We start from the raw sequence: 23,089 nt of genomic DNA on the forward strand, positions 1-23,089 counted from the left end.
TATGTGGAAAAGAATGTGTTTTTTGAACCTTAAACCGCATAAACACATTTCATTACACCAAATACACAAAATAATGTTCTTTTTAGCAACATCATATGACCCCTTTAAGAAAACATGTAGATAGAAAAAAAACATATCTTAAGCGTGCAGAATAACATAAGTGGACTTTGAACGATTAATTGCCGCTTTGAACGATTACGTAATTGTGGCATCCATAATTGTAATTGCGATTAGAATTCGATTAATTATGCAGCCCTAACTTCAAGTGCTATTTTATTGCATGTTTTTAAGCAGGACACTGCAAATTCCAATCAGGGGTCATTAACATGTCTTAAAGGCACATTAACGAACGATATAATTCAAAAAATGTTGAAAATGCTCGTTTAAATTAAATTGTTTGATGCAAAATAACATGGACCAACATTATAAATAGGCTAGACCTCAGAGAAAAAAAGTGTAGAATATAGTTCCTTTAAGAATTAAAACATGATTTTCTGATGGATAACTAAGGAAGAATATGACAGGAGTGGGTAGACATGCGAGAGAATGAGATAAATGAGTTGTGTTAGGAGAGTTGTCCTCCCTGCCCTCGGGCTGCTGCTGTGTTACCCTACGCTCGAATTATCTCTCCATCAGCCTCTCCAGCTAGGCAAGTCCCAGGCTCCAATCCCGGCCTGCCTGGACACGCTTCCCTAGGGAAAAACATCTTATCCCTTAACAGGGCAAGAGTTGAATGTTCAGTCATATACAGAATGTGAGCCTGTTAAACTGTGTATTTGTTTACAAATAAAGATAAAAATGATTCTGAGGTCAACAAGTGTGCAAGTTGTTAAGGAAAAACCAATAAACTCATTAAATCCAAAACACAAAGATACGCAAAAAAAAAAAAAAGAGGCTGACAGCACATGGGCTGTGATAAAGACTAACCGGCCTTGTTCCACCACATCTTGGCAGAAGAATAAAAATGCCACTAGTGGTGTTTCAATTATGAACAAATAGATTATGTTAACAAATTGTTTTCATTTCGTTATTTTTTCATTCACTAACATGTACATGCCTGCTGTGGTGCAAGCACACAGCATTTTAGTGCCAGATGTAAAGAAGAATTTAATTGGTTGGACCTATCGAATAAATTACTCAAAAGTGGCGCTGAACAAGTTTTATGACCCATCTCAATGAACACAACAGTATCTAATATGTGAACAAACGAAGCAAACTGAGGCATCTAATTGAAGACCAAGGATCTTGTGACTGACTGAATGTGGGTTCGGTATGTGAATTAATTTCATGACAAAAAAATGGACCAATTTATGAAATAAATAAAAATTACTGATAACCATGCACATTAAAATGAATAAAGATGTTATTTCAAATCATAATCCATTATTTAGGCTATTGTTGATTTTATCTAAAGCTTGATAATTGTCAAAAAGTTGCCAAATTTGTAGAATAGATAAAGAGAAATTGCTTATGATGCTAAAATTAGTAGATCTGCAGTCATGCAGATTTTAATAAAGGGTAGTAAAACCTGGTTTGGTCGTGAATCAGTCAGTTTTTTTAACATCTTAATTAATCTGTTTGAACTAATTTGTTAAGTGAATCATTCCCTTACAATAGACAGACTGGTTCTACTGATGTATTGACATAACCTACAGAAAGGATCACTGAACAAATCTTTTCAGTAAAGATTCAAATCACTGGAATGGATAAACTCTGGACAATGACCTCATGCCCAATGAGTTATAGCTAAACACACAGTCTGATCTGTCTTCTCTTCCTTCCTCTCTCTCACACACACCAGCTGTGTACCATCAACAAGCTGAGCTGCATTAGCTGCTGTGTTCTGCTGAAAGAGAGAGTCATTGTGTGAATCTCCTCACAGCACAACAGCCCTGTGCCCTGCCCAACTATTCCTTTAATTCTGCTCTCGGCTCCCACTCTCTCTCTTTCTGCAGGGCACACTGGAATGTACTCCAGTGGGAAGAGAGGCATTTTCATCATACTTACAAAAATTGCCCTCTGCCCACTCTGTACTGACAGAAATGGAAAGTTTTGGCTTTTGCTCTGTTATTACAATCAAATGTGCAAAAGGTTTTCTGGCCTGAAATTTTGAAAAATTGTAGAAAGCTTATATATATTTTTGTGTGTGCGTGCACTGTGAAAGTATGTATGTATGTATGTGTGTGTGTATGTATATTATATAATAGATAGATAGATAGATAGATAGATAGATAGATCTAATGGCCTAATGATTAACTATTTTTATTTTACCACCGATATTATCATGGGGGTTATCTGTTCTTTTTAAGGTTAAAAAGCATGTTTTGATACTTCAAGTAGCCTAATATGCTCTCGTGTAATCCCAGAAACATTGTCACCATATTTCTTAGGGCAAATATCTGGCAACCTATTTTTATAGCGTAGCAAAGCTCATTAAAGATACACTGACTGTAATGATTTCTCATTGTAGAAAACCATTATTTGAAACATTTTTATATGAAGTATAACATTACAATGCAGGATACTTAATGTCTGAAATTAAGATAACCACCCTATTTTACAGCAGTAACTGTAAAAAGAACAATTTTAGTAGAAACAATAGTTAATGTGGTACGTTTTTGTAAGGAAAACTACTGTAGTATGAATGACTGCAACCCAACAGAAAACTCATATACACAAACATGCGTGCAAAAAACAAACTCATGAGTCCATCAGTCAGATGAGCTGCTGATAGCGATGGGTGGTCAGGGTCACTGAGTCACTGTCATGGCTATTCCCATCAAACACAGGTCACTGGATTGACTGCAGGCTACCGAGACCGAGAGTTACATGACTAACAAGCACTTCTGTAATGGTTCATCAGGTTCACTTTAAGTTACAGAGACTGGCAGGGGGAGAAGGAGAGCGCGAGAGAGAAAGAGATCAATAAGCAGCCATTATGTGAGTGCTGTCATCCACTGGGAACAGCAGTGGAGGCCAACGCCCATCTGGGGCTCTGCATTCAACATCTAAAGCCTACAGCGATCATTCTTCAAATACAGTCCCAATAATACTGCAGTGAATAACAGCAAACTGCTCACACATGTTTTATACTGTGCCCCTGCATTTCAATACGATGAGTCAGCGATATCTGAAGGGTGGAGCGCTAGAGCAGTGTAGCTCGGTGCCGTTTCAATGTATGTCACAGGAAGCCACTGTTGTGCTGTTGATGAGAACTGTTCGATTAGTTCAATTATTATCAATTGTTATTCTCTTCTTCTGTTTGTATAAACCACTGGCGGAGGGTGTGTGTCATCTCGCCCACGCAGACCATCAGGCTTCTCAGAAAGGAAGCCTTTCTAAATTTGGGTTTGTAGCGTCATGGATCGGTGTACAGCAATTCCTGATTCACCGCACAATTTCCCGAACTCACAGATGCATTGAGAACTGGCATGAGATGAGAGAGAATCTAAAACACTCTCCTGTGTGTCAGTCTGACCAATCGAAATCCTGGATCACTCTTAATGAACAATTTTTAGAACTGATTTGAGTATCTTCTAAAAGGAGTTCAATCAGGCTATCTTTGCATCTATCCGTTTATCTACCCATCTATCCTCTTTCCTTGTCTCTTTTTCCATCCATCCATCCACAATTGTGACCCTGGACCACAAAACTAAGTAGCACGGGTATATTTGTAGCAATAGCCAAAAATACATTGTATGGGTCAAAATTATAGATTTTTCTTTTATGCCAAAAATCATTAGGATATTAAGTAAAGATTATGTTCCATGAAGATATTTTGTAAATTTCCTACCATAAATATATATATAAAAACTTCATTTTTGATTAGTAATATGCATTGCTAAGAACTTCATTTGGACAACTTTATCCTAACAAACCATACACACTGAAAAAAAAGTTTTTCAAGCAGTACTTCATCCAATTAATAAATTGTCTTCCAATTAAATTTACCATTATTGGTTTTATTTTTCAAGTAATATTTTGTTAGTTCGAAACATTGATAAATATAAATATTTTTCATTAAGAGCTCAACTAAAACATATTTGTTTTGACAAATGTAAAATATCAAGGTTAGATGAACTCATATTATTAAGTTTATATCATGACCACGCCTCCTCACACTGGTGCTGCGAGTCAGTTAACGACACCATTTTTTCACTGTGTGATTGTGAGTGAATTCAACGAGCTGTGGATGAGAAGGTGGAAACTTTGTTTAGATAAGTTAGGTGTATGTATGTTATTTTCCGCCATTTACCTTTTATCGCTCTTTCTTTTCCTCGAGAGACTGTTTGAGCAGCCGCGATTGCGGCGGAGGAGATACGATGGTGGCGGCTGCTCTTCTGTTGCTCGAGCAGTTTGCCAGAGCCGTGCTACAATTGTGGCGTTATGTTTTGTTTTGCATCCATTCACTAGCGCTGACCACACTTCACTTGTGCATCCATTCACCTGCATTTCATACTGACTGATATTACTGACAGGCAAACTGACTTTTGTGATTGTTGATTTTGGTTATATTTCGTTGTAATAAATATTATGTTTTGAAGTTATTCCGCCGTGTCGTCTCCCTTAATGTTACATCTTTGAGCCAGGTGTAACAATGGTGAGTACAATAATTTAACGACCACGTTTAATAGACATGGCTGTTGTTTGAAAGAGTAAGTATAAATTAATTAACGGTGTAAATACAAAAACGGATGAATATACTTCTGTTCTATCTAGGTTCGGAGCCCTCTTAACGACTATCTTGTTTTGGAAGGAAGAAGAAATGGAAGAGATGCTTTGGAAGTGTAAGTATGGCCCTCATAACTGTGAAAAGAGAGCACAGCTAACGTTACATAACGTTACATTATCCCCAGGATTCACAGGCCAGTCTCAGACTAAAATGCACGTTCAAGCTGTCTTAACTGAAAATATCTTGTACTGACACATCTTAAAATATGTCAGTGCCATTGTCGTGTCTCAAGATGCACACCAGTAAAGTTCTTAAGGCATTTTTATAAAAGTTATTTAAATATCCTAATTTAACCAAGGCCTAGTCCTGGCTTAAGCTAAACCCTGTCTGTGAAACTCTGTCTCTATGTTCAAACATGGACGTTACACAAGAACGAAACAATGTCGTTGTTCACATCAGGCATGTACATACATTTAAATTACTTTATGCACTAAAATGTACACATATGCCACCTCAGAGCAAAATTCCAGAGCAGCTGTATATCATGTGGGTTAACTGAGACCTGTTCTGAGGAGGATCACTTTATTGACTGGCACACTGCACAATTAAAATGTAAACCCTTAAGTCAGATGTCCTTATAAAAACTGTAACTTTAATGTTTGCTCTTCACAGAAAAGATGTCAACGACAAGTCTGACATCACCCAAAGACCAGCTCTTTTTACAGTAAACCAGGTACGTATAAGTGCATTCATCCCATGTTGTATTTGCCATAATTACAAGATTCCAACTTGGAAAAAGAATTCATGTCCTTGTAGAACTCATAATTACCATCTGTAATCTGGGAATTTTCTGAGAGCTTCTACTTGTACCACATGACTGTACCTGACTGCTGCAGATTAATTTAGGCATCGATAGTGTTGCCATAGAAATGCACAGTTCCTGGTCCAAGGACATGAACAGCTCTATGTAGAACATGGTGTGAACGCAGCATAAGATCTTGAGTATTTGACAACAGCATTATCTAATTGATTTGATAATGTCTTTATTGATCATGTTTTATGGGGAAATGTTTTCAGATAAAAAAAAATCATGTTTTGTTGTGTTTTTAAATTAACATTTGGAATTGAATTTAAATAAAACAGAAAATTGCATGAATGTTCCTTTATTTGTTTGCTTTTTTTCTTAATTTTCTAGTTTAACCAATTGGAAAAATAAAACAACTGATATAGATTTAACTTGGAAATTACACTGAAAAAATGTTCATTCATCCAATTAAAAAAAATTTAGGGTAATGATTCACATCTATATTTTTTAACTTGAGCCAATGAAAAATAAATAACTTGCCCTAAACAATATTTTCTATGTCTATGAAAACTATAAAAAGAAATTTCTTAAATGAGAATTTTTGTTTGGATTAAATCGATATTTTTTTGTTTGGATCAAAAATACAATTTAAATTAATTGACTTTCTTCAACAAGAAAAATATACTTTGTGCCAGGTTTTATAAAATAGTTTTCATAGACATAGAAAATATTGTTTAGGGCAAGTTATTTATTTTTCATTGGCTCAAGTTAAAAAATATAGATGTGAATCATTACCCTCAATTTTTTTAATTGGATGAATGAAAAAAAGATTTTCAGTGTATCAATGGAAAGCAATTTCAAAAAACTGACTCTTATGACTGCATGGTTCTGTGGTCCATGGTCACAATTGTATCAAACCTGATGATCATGCTCTTCTGCATGATTTGATGTGATCCAAAAAGCACCTTGAGCTTAAGTAGAAGAACATCTGACCTTCTGTACAAAGAGTGATGATTAATGTCACTAATTTACTCATTAGATTAGTGACCTATGCATTGCAGAATGTGAAATATTTCTTATTTTATTTCATAACTAACTTACAGTTTTAAAAAAAATTTAAATCACAGTTTGTGAATATGATTAGACATTTAGACCCCACTGAATATTGGACACATTAAATTGATCAAAAGTGACAGTAAAGATATAATGCTAATAAAAGATTGTATTTTAAATAGGCCTAAATGTTGTTCTATTTAACTTTATATACATCAAAGAATCCCATCAAAAATGTGTCACGGTTTTCACAAAAATATGAAGCAGCACCATTGTTCTCAACATTGATAAGAAATGTTTCTTAAGCACCAAATCAGCATATTAAAATGATTTCTGAAGGATAATGACACTGAAAACTGGAGTAATGACTGCTGGAAATTCAGCTTTGCATCACAGGAATAAATTACATTTTAAAATTCATTAAAATAGAAAGCATTTCCTTTAAATTTTACTAAAATTTTACAATATTACTGTTTTTTGATCAAATAAATGGCAGTGAGCCAGTGACCATAAGAGACTTCTTCCAAAACATTACAAAAAAATGCACCAAACCAAAAGTAATGAATAAAGAATGAAACAACTAGAGAGAGTGGAGTGTGTAAAGCAGCTCTGGAGGCCTGTGTGACGATGTTTCAAACAGCATCTGAGTGCTAATGGACCTCTACTCTTACATTCACCCTCTCCTCTCTCATAGACCTAAACATTAAGTTTGTAGTTTTGCACACATTCTCTCTCTCTCTCTCTCTCTCTAGGCTGAATCTTCTAATGAATTAGCAATGAATTGCATTTTTAAAGCAGAGGGGGAAATCACAGCTGTATGTTTAATGATTACTAGATTCATTAAATAAAATATTTAAATACAGATCATGCAATAATTAAGTAACAGACTGACAAAATTGTTTTGAAAGTGTTCATTGTGCGTATGACTGACTGCTTTGATCTGATGTTTGTGAAGACTAAATGCAGTCTGCTGATCTCTCTAAATGAAGTGAAGTGTGTTCTCATGTTCTCTTCTCTCTTCATCTTTCTTCCCCTACTCTCTGCCTAACCGCTCTGTGATAATTGAATCAGGGTTCAATTAGGCATGACTGGGAGAGAGAGCAGCACATTCACTCTCTCTCTCTCTCTCTCTCTCTCTTATCTTCCCTCTCTCTTTCTCTGTGTGGGTTGGGGACATGGGGACATTCATGTCATATTCACACACAGACTCAATTCCTCACATAAATTACTTTACTGTCACACTCTAGGAGATTATTATGCCACTATAATATTATACCTTTTATGAAAAAAAAACAACAACAAAGAACAAATCAACAACATGCCTAATAGGTCTATTAACATACAGAATCTCTGAAACATTAAAGCGAGTGTCAAGTATTCGAAATAAAGATATAACAATCCCATTTCTCAAGCAAAACGCCTCACAAAAATAAGTTTGTCAGGTTTCAAATGCAAAAAAAAAAAAAATCTATATACTGATCAAAATCTGGACTGGTTGTCAAACATTAATGAATCATGTGCTGCTTTCAAGTGCACATGGAAAGCTTGTACCTCTGAGCTGGACATTCGTTATTACCACATGTTGTGCATTCACATCAGAAACATAACATGGAAGTAGTAGTCTAAACAAAACAAAATAATTAAATGGTTAACCCAAATAACTACACCTGAATTCAAAATGATGAAACATTATCGCTTATTTATAAATAGTATCACAGCTCATTTTTTAAAGCAAACCATTAAATTTGAGTGATTCACTTTACAGCATTCACTACAGACTTGTCTTATGCTCAATGACCTCTAAATATAGATTATAGCTAAATAGCATGTCTAAATCAGCAGCTCATCTATCACTAATGTTCTCAGAACTCAAACTAGTTTCAATATTTCCATCTCCACTTCTAGGGCACAAAGAGATAAACTACACCTGTGGTTAGGACACCTGTGTGAACCGACTTCATACATCCACTGAAATCCTTAGACACCAAGATGGCTCATAAAAGAATCAGAAAAAGATTTTTGCAATGAATTTGTCTCGGTAACAGAAGAAGCTTTCAGATTTGATAATTCTGACATTTTTAACGTCTAAATAATTTTGGTGCAAATCAAGATCCCTCTACAACGATTTTGGCTTGCAAACACCAACAGCGTGGTAAAATCTCAGGTAACTGAACAGACACAATAAGAGAAATGATGGAATACAATCTATTGCTAACGAAGCACAAAAAACATTTAGTCCTGATGACTACACGCATGAACATTCTTTCCTTCCTCATTTCACATCAAAAGGGTCCAATAAAAGAGCAGAGGAAAACCTCTGACTGTAAAACAAGAATTATGACAAAGAAAAGATCTGAGACGTACAGTAAAGCTATATAGTCCTGGGTGATGTTGTAATGTGCGGGTGCACACCCAAACACACACACACATACACACTCTCTCACTCAAATATACAGTGGTTTACAAATAAACGGTTCCTCTTTCCCTCCTCATAAATAAAAACAGACATAGGCTACAGATGAAGGAGAGCAGCCTGCTGGAGAGAGAAACGTCCAGAAAGAAAACAGACCATTCATTTTCTAGGTTTAAAACCGTCAGTAGTCAAGCAGATCAAGCAGCATCAAACTGCAAAGAAGTCATACAAAATAATTTTGAATCTCAATTTATATAATATCTATACTAGAAACCACTGAATATTTGATATTGTGATATGTGATATTATAATGTGATATTATGGTATAAATCAATAATCAGTTTCACCAATATCAGTTCTGTAATATCAGATCTACAGAAAAATGTATTTATCTGTAAATTCAGATGGTTTCTAAAGGATTTTTTTTTTAATAATAATGTACTGTTGGAATAAATCATACAACTTTCTATGTAACAGCCATGTTTACACGCAATAAAAGGAGAAAAAAGTTGTAAATAATACCAGTTTATTAACTTTTACATTTAGTAATAAGGAAAAGTCGATTCTGCACATCACACAACACGTGTTTATAATTATGAAGAGCATTTTCACTTAAACTTTATCGTTTACCACAAAAAAGATATTTATGCACAGAAAACAATACCAACAGACTGAACTCGTGAGTTTGTAGTTAAATCATTGATAAATACGTGAATGACTTGTGCACTGATTGATTGACAGGCTGTGCAGCTGAATCCTGAGCTCACGGCAGCGTTGACAACAACAATGTGATTTTATATTACAGTTCGACCATTTCAGTCGTTTATCACGGTAAATACCCGCTTCATAAGCTACTGAAGGGTAAAATGCGATCATTAACCCAAGCGCGCGGTTTAAACGAGTTTCTGTAAGAATAGCGGTGTCATCTGTTTGTATACACTGTAGCCACGCTACTTAATCCTCTTAGGAAATCATGCTCTCTGACTAATACAACACTAGTGCTTAACACACACAACGATGTTCAACTCGGCTTTACACAAACATTTGCGGAGCATCCGATGCTCAGTGCACTTTGTGTTAAAGTGAGGGAAAAGTCTTGAAGGCTACTTACTTCGTGTTCTGGATACGGAGGTATTCCAACAAGGCAAAATGCAACTCCATTCATTGGACAGCTTAAATTGTTTTGAAGAGGGATACCGAGAGGGGGTTCCGGTGGGGTCGCGATTAAGATGTGTATAAAATAATTCTGCTTTGAGCGATTTATCTTGGACCGTGGCTTTCACCTATCCAGTTTTCTTCCGTCCCCTCGCCTCTTTCCCGTTGTTTGGGCTGCCCGCAGTGCCCTCCCTCTTCCCTCGCCCCGATGCAAATCCGTTCAGTTCCTCCACTGGCCTGTCCTACTACAGCACAACGCGTTGCATTAATCTGTGTGGTAACGAGTGGCGCGGCGCGTCCTCTGGCGGCTATTACGCGAAACGCCGCTTCGCGTTTGCGTTTGCGTTCGGAAACTGTGAAGTAGCAGGACGCGTGACGGGCGCCAGAGCGCGGTGCGTTCAAGGCCAGGAAAACAAAGCCCTCTTTGTACCCAGATAAAAAGATAGACGGGAACGAAAAGACATAACAGAAAATAGGAAGGTGAGTAAAGTATGAGCGTGTAGAGAGAAAGATACAACTGCCAAGACTGCTTTATATGTTACTAGCAGCGAGCTACAAAAATGACCATGGTAAAGTGATGGAATCAGATGAAAATACCGTGGTATTAAATGATTAGTAAAAACAGTGCGTTTTATATGTGTCTTTTGCCAATGGACCATGATATTCTTGGGCTACCATGTAAAAATCACATTAAATACATTTCAGTATCATGATAGGCTACATAAATGAAACATTCAGTATCATGTTACATTTGCATATCTTTATTAATGGTATAACCATGGTACATGTCCAAAACACTGTCCATAAAAATAAACGTTATAGCTTATGTAGCCTAACAGCCATTCATTCTCAAGAGAGACACGTGTATTCTAGCATTTTAACATTAAAGGGTTAAAAATGGTTTTTATCTTTACTCGGTCAAAAATTGGAAAACAATGTTTTAAAAATGTGTAAATAACAGCTTAAATAAAAATGTCATTATTAAATAACTAAACATCAACTCTGCATATCAAATATAAAAATTACCTGTATAAATAATGAAAAGTTGATTTTTATATTACAGTAATCATTTTATCATAATGTAATTTTACACTTAAAGTTTATTGCTTGCCACAAAAAGATTTTAAAGATATATTTTAAAATATATACCGCAAATGCACAGTAAACATACAACACATGAACACTGAAAACATGATTTTATATATAATTTCCATTTAATTATTAGTAGTTGTAGTAAATGACATGTCCATTGATTGACAGACTTGCAGTAAAACCATGGTAGCTAAAAAACATGGTATTACCATGGAACTTTTGTTAGTGTATATTCTGACACATACTGACTCATCAATGGTTTATTAAAGAGAAATCATGGCAAAAATACTTTTCTCTGAAAGAGTGACACAACATGGGATGGTTATGAATCATGCATGTTGGAAAATGGGAGCTGGAGAGGTCAGAGGTTACAGATTGGGAACTATAACCAATGCAACCTGCAGAATGTGACGAATAAACATAGGCGCTTCAGTCTCTGCAGGTCACGCTGTGGTCATGACAGATCAATCAATGAGATGCAGGCAAACAGACGAGCAAATGTAGTATTGATTTAAAGGCCACTGCTTTAGACCGGTCATTTTACCACAGAAAAATACAATGCTGGATTTAAAGTCTTACTTAGAAACAATGAATAAAAATAGCTCACAAAAGTGTTCATGTTTGTGTTTTTCAGTCTTGACTTCCTTGAAGAACTGAAGCTGCCTGTCTTTGGTATGTTAGTTTGATTTGCGGGAAGACTTGGGTGTGAAATGACTGTCAAGTAAATATACAGTAGGAAGTGGACTCAAGCTGGCTCATTGTTATTGGCCGACCGGCGGCACATTGACAAAGCTGCCTGGAGACATGGCAAACAGTGACTTAACTTCTGTGCTCACTTAGATCAAGTTAAGAAAGTCAGCGGTGGAGTACATTAGGTCACAGCGGGACAAAGACAAAACAAAACCTTTCTTTTGTATGCTGTCTTGTTGATTAAACCGAACTGTATTGAATTGAAGAGTTAGGGAGTTCTGGAAAGCTGCAGACCATCAGCCAGCACCTTAAAGTTCCTCGTCCTCAGGGCAATGAGAAACACACTGCTGGTGCTGCAGAAAACACAGAGAACGTGGCACTGGGCCCTTCCACTGACTCCACTGAATGTTTTGCTGATTTTGTGTTTATCTGAGTTTTGAGGGCAGTAGTGGTCCACAATATGTGGAGTAGCCTGGAAAGTAACGATATTTGTATTATTTATTTATTTATTTTGGTGCAGAAAATCTGCATATTTAGAATGATTTATGAGGATCATGTGACACTGAACACTGGCGTAATGATGCTGAAAATTCAGCTTTGCCATCTAAGAAAAATATATTAAATATAAAATAAAATAAATTGTAATATATTAAATATATACTTTTTAATATATTAAATATATTAAAATGAAAAAAATAATATTTTAAATTGCAATAATATTTCACAATATTGCTGTTTTTACTGTATTTACGATCAAATAAATGCAGCCTTGGTGAACATAAGAGACTTATTTTAAAAACAAAAAAAAATATTTTCAACCTCAAACGTTTGAACGTTTGTATGCCTCAGGCAATGCATCTGTGTTTTTTACTGATGCATTCATTCCTAACTGCAATGTGTGGTGTGTGTGTGTCCGTGCTTGTGAGAGAGAGAGTGTTTAGCTCAGAATCCCCTCCAGTGCCCATTATCCTCTCTTACTACCAAACCAGATCAAATTATCCCAATAACTGCAACCCTGCAAGCCACAAGATAAGAGGAGATACAGCGATTGAGAGACTGTAGCTCTGTGCCAAAACACAGCCGCATGTAGGTTATTTATCACATAATTTCCATTCTGTTGCCCTTTTGCTTATTAAGCTCTTTTGGGCTCAAAAAACTTTTTCAGTAACACTTTCTATGAAGCCCGTATTTATAATACATTATAAGGATATTCTTAAGGCATTATAATGAATGCATAATGCATTATAAAAAAAACTTATAATATGTTATATCAACTATAACAATTATAATACATCATAATACTTACGTATTTGTGGTTATAAGTTTAAGAGTATGATTATTTATAACACACAATGAACACCGTATTAAATCTACTTCATTTACAGAATAATGGACTGTATCATATCTTGACATTGTTTATTTCATCTGATCTGATATCTGATCTTATGACTGTTTGAGAGAATTTTTTAAAATTATTATTATTATTATTATTACTACTTATAAGTGGTCATTGATTGCTTTAAGTAAAGTAGCATAAGAAAAATGGCAAGATATGAGACTTACTTTTTCTTTTTATTTACTTTTGTGTTAAATTCACTCTTATGCATTGTAGCAAAACATTTGTTAAATCAAGCGTGTATATGGCTCCAGCAGAGTCGTTCCCATCTGCTTCTCTCATCATCATCATCATCATCATCATCATCATCATCCATGCAGCGCTCGTAATAAAGCCCGTCAGCTAGCTTGTAAAAACTACACTTAGTACTACAGTGTGTTTTTATGTAATGATCTAATGTTAGGCTATAAATTCAAGCTGTGTGTGGGTCTTTCCCATTTCTTTACGAAGATGTACAGTGGGGTTCAAATAGAGTCCCATAATGAAAATGCCTAAATTTTGTATATTTCTAATTTAGTACTTTTTTTACATTAGAATTTATATTATCAGCATAACAATTGCATGTATTTGCTTTAATAACAACAGCACTCAAGCTGCATGAACCCCACAGGTTGGTGTTTAAATTTGAATTTGATTGTCATATGATCCAGCATGATTTGAGACGATTCAAAGAGCATCTTGAGCTTTTTTGAGAAGAAGAGCATCTGACCATCTGTACAAAGAGTCACTTGATCAGTGTCGCTCATTTACTTTCATTTCATTTCATTTCATTGAATTACCTCTCTTAGTCATTTTACGTCATAATGTTTCTTTGTTTATACTTTCTAAAAATCCCAAAGCCTTTTGTGTATTTCCAAGTTTAAGTAAAAAATCCCAGATTAATATGGACTCATATGGTTGAACCCCACTGTATGTGTCTGGGACAGGAGGAGGGAGGGGTCACAGGGTCACATGTCTGTGGTCCCTACAACCTGTCGTAAAACTACGTTGTTCAGTTTTTTGGCGATGAAGAGACGTGCTTTGTTGTGGAAGACTGATATGATTTTGTGTGTTTTACAAATTACCGGGCTAAAGAAAGAACGAAACGTCATACTAAACCAGCAACAATTACTCAACTCTGACTTAGATTAAAAACTTACTTATACAAGTGTTGACTACTTGCTATAAATATTTAATGTATTTCGAGGCCCTTAGAAAGCAGTGTTTATATATAGTATGAATATATGACTGTGCAGCAGAAACATCTGTGATACTGTGCTATATTATCACTGGAGGAAGGAAGGGTAAGCACTAAAGGGTAAAAAATAACCGGAGTGAGAGGAAATGCTCTGAATTGTACTGTACTATGTTACATGAACTACCATTTTCTCTGTTTATGAGCTGTGATGAGGATACTGAGGCTGTTTTTGGTCGCTGAGACTATCTCATGGTGCTTGTAAAGCGCTAACGTCCTGTTTCCTCATAATTCACATGTGGCATAGCATACATACCACTATTTCCTTTCTCTTTACATCACTTCCTTTGGGCTAAAGGTCAAACACCAAAGGGATAATGCCTCTGTCTGACTCCTACATGTTCAAAAACATCCATACATGCACTACAGTGGTTTTGAAATGTTCATGAACGATTTCAGCACTGAGAAAATAGATATTAAATGCTAGAAGAAATGTTATTGTTTCTACTTTTGGGTTAAAGTTCATTAAATTAGCTCCTTTGAGACGTCACCAACATTTACAAAAAATGTCTGAGTATAATAACCTAATATCATGTTCAATCCAACTGGTCCCAGGCATTGCTTTAAAGCGAGCTGACTCTGTTAAATACATCAAGATCTGGAAAGCGCATCATCTGTAAAACATATCTTAGAAGTACATGCCAGTTTCTTTAAAGCCAGACAGTCCATGCTCCATTTAAGAGCAATAGTTTTGCCCCGTAACCTCCCTTATAATTTACTGCAACTACAAAAACAATGTTTGCATTATAAATCTATCAATAATGTTAGTTAGTTTGCTAATATGAGGCCGTTTTCTGCTGCCATGTGGAAACACATGCAGATTAAACATGGAAACATCTGCTTCGGTGAGCACAAACCCTCAGCCATTTGCCCACTAACTGCAGAGTGGGATGAATTTCCCTCCAAATATAATCTATAATCTGCGTAATCTAACCAGCATGATACCAAAACCCAAAATATCGCAATATGGCCACGAGAGAGATGAAATAAATGACAGAGGCAGAATAGAAGAGCTAATGGATGTGAAAGGGTGGAGAAGAGGGCACAAGATGAAGAAACTATGAATGAGACAGAGATGAACGAGTGCAAGACAACCTCTCAATCGCTCTCTCTCACTCATATATGCAATTCAGGGCTGGTGGACAGTGATGAAGTAACAGGTCATTAGCTCCAGCTGTAATGTCAATAACTACTCAGACAGCAGCAGAGAAAACAGGCTCATCCAGACAACATGAGAGCTCTTTTGTCTTGTGGTGAGCCTTCAGAAGAAAGATGGCCTAAAGTTTGCAGTAAATTAATTGTCTACATCAAATGGAAACTTGTTTTATTAAGTGTCTTCTAGATACAGAGTATAAAATGCACAGTTGCTGTCTGAGTGCTGATCTGGAATGATTTAATGCTGATATTGATGGAGCATCTGCAGTTTCCTTTCAATAAACTGCAGTGAAGTATCTCACAGATTCTGTGTGCACATTTGTAGCCATTCCCTAGACACATTAAAAATGGCTCGTAGACAGTTTGGTGAAAACAAATCTCATGTAAGATGAGACCAAAACTTGATTCAAAGTCAGAGCAAGGGAAGAAATAAAGTCTCTTGGTAGAGATAATTTTTTGTTTGTTCATAAAAGGATCCATTTACAAGCCATTTTACTTCCGTAATGTGACAAGTAATGCACCACTCCAAGTGTACTAATATACTGTCAACAGCACTAGGACTTTTCACTGTTTCTATCATTCCCCTTGTCTGTTTCCACACATTCCAGAGAGACTATCAGCCTGTCGGGATTTTACAGCTACTCCTTCTGCAGGTTACATCAATAACAGCAGTAGGTGGTAATTAATTAAATATTGAGTGAAAATATTTTGGGTAGAATTAGTATTGCACCACTTGCTCACCAATGGATCCTCTGCAGTGAATGGGTGCCGCCAGAATGAGATTTCAAACGGCTGATAAAAACATCACAATAATCTACAAGTAATCCACATGACTCCAGTCCATCAATTAATATCTTGTGAAGTCAAAAGCCGAATGTGAAAAACAAATTCATCATTAAGACGTTTGTAACTTCAAAATTTTTCTAAATCTGTTCAGATGGAGAGACAAACTAATCTACATATTGGATGACCTGAGGGTGAGTAAATTTTCAGCAAGTTTTAATTTATGGTTAAACGATTTCTTTAAGACAAGTTGGTGGGGAGAATCAAAACTAAGAAAATATGGATTGGTTAGAAATTTTATCTGACTTTTTCCGACACCACCAATGAAACTGATAAGAATATATAGACTCCACTTTATTGGTATTTAAATAATATGTTGAACATTATTCTTGTACATGCAGAAGCAGTATTAAGCAGTAGAAAAAGTACTGAATAAAATGTTTCTGTTGTATGTTTATTTGGCAGATCTTGCATCTAATCCACATCATCTGAGAACAATGTGCAAGTTTCACTCAGAGATGAAGCTGACTGCAAGAAGCAAATCACACCAATTGGTAAGGCCAGCCGAAGCTGAACACACCTAATATGAAGGCTTGTCACCTTAGCCAAAATGGAAAGTCAAAGGTGGAGCGAAATTATTTTAAAAAAAGATTACAAAAAATTGCTGCGTATTAGATACCAATAAATACTGACCAATCAAATGAACCGGGTCCCCTTCCTCATTAGGTCTGATTCATCTACAGCCACTTCTTTCATTTTGTGAAAGTCTTCAATCACTACAGCCCTCTATCCCAGTGATGGGCAAACTTGGCCCTTCCAGGCCACTTTCCTGCAGAGATTTGGTCCAACCCTGATAAAAACTCACCTGCCTGTAGCCTTCTAGTAGTCTTGAAGACAATGATCAGCTGGTTCAGGTGTGTTTGATTAGGGTTGGAGCTAAACTCTGAAGGAAATTGGCCTGGAAGGGCCAAGTTTGCCCACCCCTGCTCTATCCCATGAGCACGCTACCAGCTTGTGCCAACTGTCTGTTTCTGCATTACTGACTACAGTTGCAGCAGTGTCTTGGCTCATGGGCCTAGCTGTTTTATACATATCATAGATAAATGTACTGCTTTTTGATGATGTTAAGACAAGAAGGAGCTGCAAACAGATCAGAAGAAACTATCAGGACGAACTCAGCTGTTATTTTTAGTAGGTTTGCACTTGTGCTTACAGAGCCAGCTACTATTACTGTCCTACAGTCATTCCATACACCTAATCAATGAGACAACCTTCACACACACACACACACATATTCTGGACTGTATCATAGTCCAGGGAAAATGTCAAGTATGTGAAGCATTTATCTTTTACCTTATACTCCCCTGCACCAATTAGAGCAGAGAAGTGTGTTACTTTTTTTCGCAGTATCGATCTACTGCTATTCTCAGTCCATGGTGGACTGTTGTTTGGCTAGTTAGTTGTTAGTGCCTGTTGGCATTTTTCCATGACAATGCATTTGCACAAATAAACACACATTTTTGTTGAGGTTGGATCAGGTCCCTGTTCAGCTCTGACCTGCTCTGCCCATAACAGCCTCTTCCTATTCCTCTCTTAACACTCAATTACACATGAGTGATACTTCTGAATGTCAAACACTATAAATCTACAGGGGAAATGGGAATCTGAGATATTATATAACATCTGGCACCACAATATTACCATAAATCAAGCTAAGGATCATGTCACAAACTAATATGTCATTAAACAGACATAAATTACTTACACACTCACACACACAAAGGAATATAATGACATATAATGTGGAATAATGGAATATAATGATGTTATATAATATTTTTGAAGTATTGTGTATTCACATGTCCTCGTATTCTCACACACATTCACACAATGTAATGTTTCTAATTATGCAACTGTCCTATTCAATGACATCCCTACTATTGCATGGGGATGACATCACCTGGTTGACGTTAGCCCAGTGCGAGACATGGCTGAGGACGTGCCGTGTCCCCGTCTGAATGAGTGCATGAATAATTCATCACTGGAGAGCAGGAAAAACAGCACGCAACCCGCTTAAAGAGAGGGAAAGATTTTTTAGGAAATAAATATTTTGCTAAATGCCATTCAAACGTGGCTGAAACGCAACCAAAATGCAGTGTCATGGTGTTTCTCTCGCACCCACCATGGCTGTCCCAAAGGAGCAAGACTATTGAGACTGTGACATAATGCTCAGGCAGAAAATTCAGCAGGGAATCAGCATCCTTATTTCTCTTTAGTGTCACTGCATGAAAGAAATGCAGCTGCTTGTCATACATTTTACTTTTGTATATATATAATAGTAACAATATTTAATAAATACTATATAAATAATCAATATTACTATTAACTCTTTTATAGAAATTAATAATCATATACCCTTTAAGACTATTCAAAATCAACATTTAATATTAGCTCTATATTAGTGGAATGTTTAATGTCTGTAAAATCTGTATTTGTGAATCCATCATCAGCTTTTTGAGTTCTTTTGAGTTTAAGAAATCATAATGTAATATATGCATTTCACCTGCCATTTATTTATCGTCTCCTTTCTTTTCCAATATTTGGTTACACTTTATTTTAAGGCGTCCTTGTTACAGTGTAATTATACATTTAATACTGAGTAAAAGTAATTAACTACATGTACTTACTATATGGTTAAGGTTAGGATTAGGGTTTGGCTTAGGGTTACTTGCATGTAATTCTGCGTAATTTATTGTTATTATAATAGTACGTACATGTAACATGCAACAAGGACACCTTAAAATAAAGTGTTACCCAATATTTTTAGCATTCAACTTTCTTTTTTTTTTTGGTGATTACAGAAGCACCTCTATAACCCTAGTAATTTCCCCACTGGGGTTAATCAAGTTAACAATCTGTCATGTTTCTTTAAGTGCAAAATTACCCTAAACTTTAGTACAATGCTTACCTAAATCTGCAGTTATCAAATATGATACTTGACTGGTCTAGTATCTGCGTGCTCCTGTTTTAGGTGCAGAGTAAGTTTAAGGTTACTCTTATCTGATTTTAAGCAGTGATACGGCAAAGACTGTATTCAAATCAAATGGTGATTCTGATACCAACACCCTTTCTAGATGAAATGCTGTATGATGTTCTTTGAATGACATCAGCATCACAAAGAGACAATCATGAACAGAATAAGCTAAAAACATTCAAAGCAAGCCGCACGGTAGTATTGAGGGTTGTCTTGCTGTTAAGAGATTGATGCAAGCATCCTGCTGTGCTGTTTGCTTTTGCCCGAAGCATCACTGGCATGAAATGGGAAACATGTTTGTTCTGTGTAATAGTACACAGGCTGTATATGGCTCACCTGCTCCATGCTTCAGCAATCCTTCTTCCGCCTCCTGTTCCCACTCATGGCACACTATTCCGGCTTCTCAGTGCAATATTCCCTCAGTATCCTCCCCTAATTAAGCAATCCTTACAAAAATCCACAGACGTCCTTACATAACCGGGAGGCTCCCTGAAGATGAGCCGCTGAGATGCATTCCCTCTCCCGACAGCCTGTTATCCAGTCAAATGCTCCAGAGTGTTCCTATTATCTGTGCCACTCTCTCTCTCTCTCTCTCTCTCTCTCTCTCTCTCTCTCTCTCTCTCTGTCTGTCTGGTTTTGTTGTGATCCTTTGCTCCAGGCTATGTGCTAAAGCAAAGGCACAGGGTCAGGGCTGTGGCTATGATTTCCTCTACTCCGTTACGGCAGAGGATACGAGAATCCCTCTCACTGGTTGGTTTGCTTCACACTCTTCACCTTGCCTTCATGCTTCCAACTCAACCCTCCCTCTTTCTCTCCCCACTTCCCTCCTCTCCTTCCCTTCCCCCACTCATGGATTCTGAGGGAGAGGAAGAGGGGGGTTGGTCACAGTGGTACCATGTGACTCCCAGCGTTGGGCCGTGGGACCCAATGAACTGAAGCTTTTTCTGTATCTATGGTGGGACCCCACTGATGCCCAGCCAGGCTCATGCCTAAGAGGAAGCTTCTGTCACCATTGGCAACCATAGAGCACAGCAGCCATAATGTGAGTGCGACATGCTCATGTGAGACTCTGCAGCAACATGCTGTGCTGAGAACATGCAGCTACATGCAGTTTGCGGATAAATGAAATAAGGCTGCTTTTGCTGTGTGAGAGAGAGAGCGACATTTTTTTAACATCGTGTCGCATGACACACTACAAGATATTAAGATTATCATGCCAGAGGCAGCAGATCGTCATTGATATTTCAGTGATGTTTACATATGCTAGCTAGTGTGCTAGCTGCTTTCTACACTCACCCGGTACATTCAAAACTGAGGCGATTTCACTCCAGTGCTTCTCTTTCTCCTTACAGTTGTGATACGTTTTCGACACATTATACAGACAGTCGTGTCACTATAAAACGTCAAGAAGCAGTTTCCTCCGTCTCCACTATCCAACAGGGCCGTACAGCAGCTGTTTTGTGGTCGCGCATTGGCTATTGTGAAAGTACTGACGTAATCATATAGCCGTCATCATCCCGATTTCAATCCATACGTTTTCGACACATTATACAGACAGTCGTGTTACTATAAAACGTCAAGAAGCAGTTTCCTCCATCTCCACTATACAAGGGGGCCGTACAGCAGCTGTTTTGCGGTCGCACATTGGCTATTGTGAAAGTACTGACCGATTTAAATCCTAAATATCAAACATGTTTGATATGATCGGGGCGGCCCCGATTTGTGTGCGAGCAGATCGGGAGGTGCAAGATTCGATCGGTGAACGCCTCACATTACCAGATAATCCGTGCCGAACATCGGGACCGATCGAGGGGCTCGACAAGATTTTTGCTCCGATTCTCGGGAGGGGGAAATCCTATAGTTTGAGCCAGGCTTAAGGCATGCATGTTTTTCATACTCTTAGAGATGAAATATAAATGTCATGTTCCTACAGTCCTGGAAAACCTGTACACTCTTAAGAATGAAGGTTCTTTATTGGCATTGATGGTTCCATGAAGAACCTTCAACATCCATGGAACGTTTCCATTGCACAAAAGGTTCTTTATATTAGAAAATGGTCTAATTTGGTCTTAGATTATTAAAATGTTCTTTGCACTAAAAAAAATGGTTCTAAGAACCTTGTTACTTTAATCTCTGGTTTGGGATACCAGAATGAACATTGGCACCCCCTTTGGAGCCTTTATTTTTAAAAGTGTAAATATCAGTCTGGTTAAAATGTTAAAAATATGTTATGTATAGGTCTGTGGAAATAATAAAAGGACATTTAAAACATTTTGTTCTCTGGTTTTAATGTATTTCATCAATAAGCAATGATATTTTGTGACTGCTATGGCATCTCATATCATACAAGCAATATACTGTTCTGAATATCCTGATATTCTGAATTATAATGTAATCACAAGACTGTAATCACATATATTCCAATCAACAGCACAATCATGAGTGTGATATTGGTTTTATACAACAGTTTAATAAACAAGAAGTACAGAGTAACTTAATAACAATAAGATAACATTGATGATAATAAATGTTTACCAAACACGCATATTAGAATAGTTTCTGGAGGATCATGTGACACAGGAGTAATGCCTGAAAATTCAGCTTTGCCATTACAGGAAAAAATACATTTTAATATATATATATATATGTATTAACTCTTTGAAATTGTAATAATATTATATAATATTGCTGTTTATTGTATTTTTTCAAATGTCTCTTCTTAATGCTCTTAAAGCATTAAAAGCCTTACCAACCCCCCCTTTTTTTTTTTAAACCTTTATTGTTTTTGACTTTTATTTTGGTAAAGGCATCCCCTGTGAAAAAAAAATCCATGTCTGTATTGGTTTGTATTTGTTTAGTACACCAAAAACACCAAAATGTTGTTTGTACCCTACACCTTCTATTTGTATATAAAGCCAAGTATAATCAATGTAACAGATAAAGCCTTTTACATTATCAGATACAAAACAGTAGGCCTATTTACTTTTCTCAGAGTCTTTCAATTGATGACACCCTTGGATGCCCCCAAAGGAAGGTTTTGTAAGTTTTAACTCACATTTGGGGATGTATTTTCCCCCAAACTATAGTACACACATACATACATACACACAGACATACACACTCGCACACAAATTCCCTTGTATACAGACAGGAAAGGCTTGGAAGGAACAGGCATGCTTGGTTAATCAGGAAAAAGACATCCTTGGTCATTTCCATCTCCATTTTTTGGAGAAAATCCATGATTCACCCAACCACAACAGGAGCAGAGCCAAGTCTGGGAAACATTATCTGTCACACTTCCCCTCTGCCTCACTCATCTGTTGTCACTCCTTCATTCTTTATATTATTTTTCCTCACCAGTTTTCTCTGTCTTTCTCCATTACAGGAGGGATTCTGTGGACTTAAAAAAATCTCCAAAAACATTAAGATGCAAATATCTACAAACTGGAATGAATTAACAGCCCTCTACGGACACCTTGGCAATTGAATCGCCATTGGCTAGTAATTTTTTTTGTTTACTCGCCAGACTGATAAAAAAAATTAAATAAATATATATATATATATATACAGTGGGTACGGAAAGTATTCAGACCCCCTTCAATTTTTC

General features: G+C 36.7%; 1 protein-coding gene across 2 annotated transcripts in view; it reads right to left on the reverse strand.

The window, feature by feature from the left end:
* The window catches only part of LOC107654534 (rho GTPase-activating protein 23-like), an 83,681-nt gene extending 63,431 nt beyond the window's left edge, over positions 1 to 20,250 (reverse strand). Inside the window, exon 1 of one of the 2 annotated variants that reach the window (XM_016441651.1) lies at positions 19,819 to 20,250. In XM_016441651.1, coding sequence (XP_016297137.1) covers positions 19,819 to 19,827 — 9 coding nt within the window. In that variant the 5' untranslated portion in view covers positions 19,828 to 20,250. Of the gene's footprint in view, positions 1 to 10,054; positions 10,317 to 19,818 lie in introns of those variants that run through there. The other variant, XM_016441649.1, reaches the window with a different exon arrangement.
* Between the last annotated feature and the right edge of the window lie 2,839 nt (positions 20,251 to 23,089).

Source organism: Sinocyclocheilus anshuiensis, unplaced genomic scaffold (assembly GCF_001515605.1).
Source record: "Sinocyclocheilus anshuiensis isolate Anshui unplaced genomic scaffold, SAMN03320099.WGS_v1.1 scaffold419, whole genome shotgun sequence".
NCBI lineage: Eukaryota > Metazoa > Chordata > Actinopteri > Cypriniformes > Cyprinidae > Sinocyclocheilus > Sinocyclocheilus anshuiensis.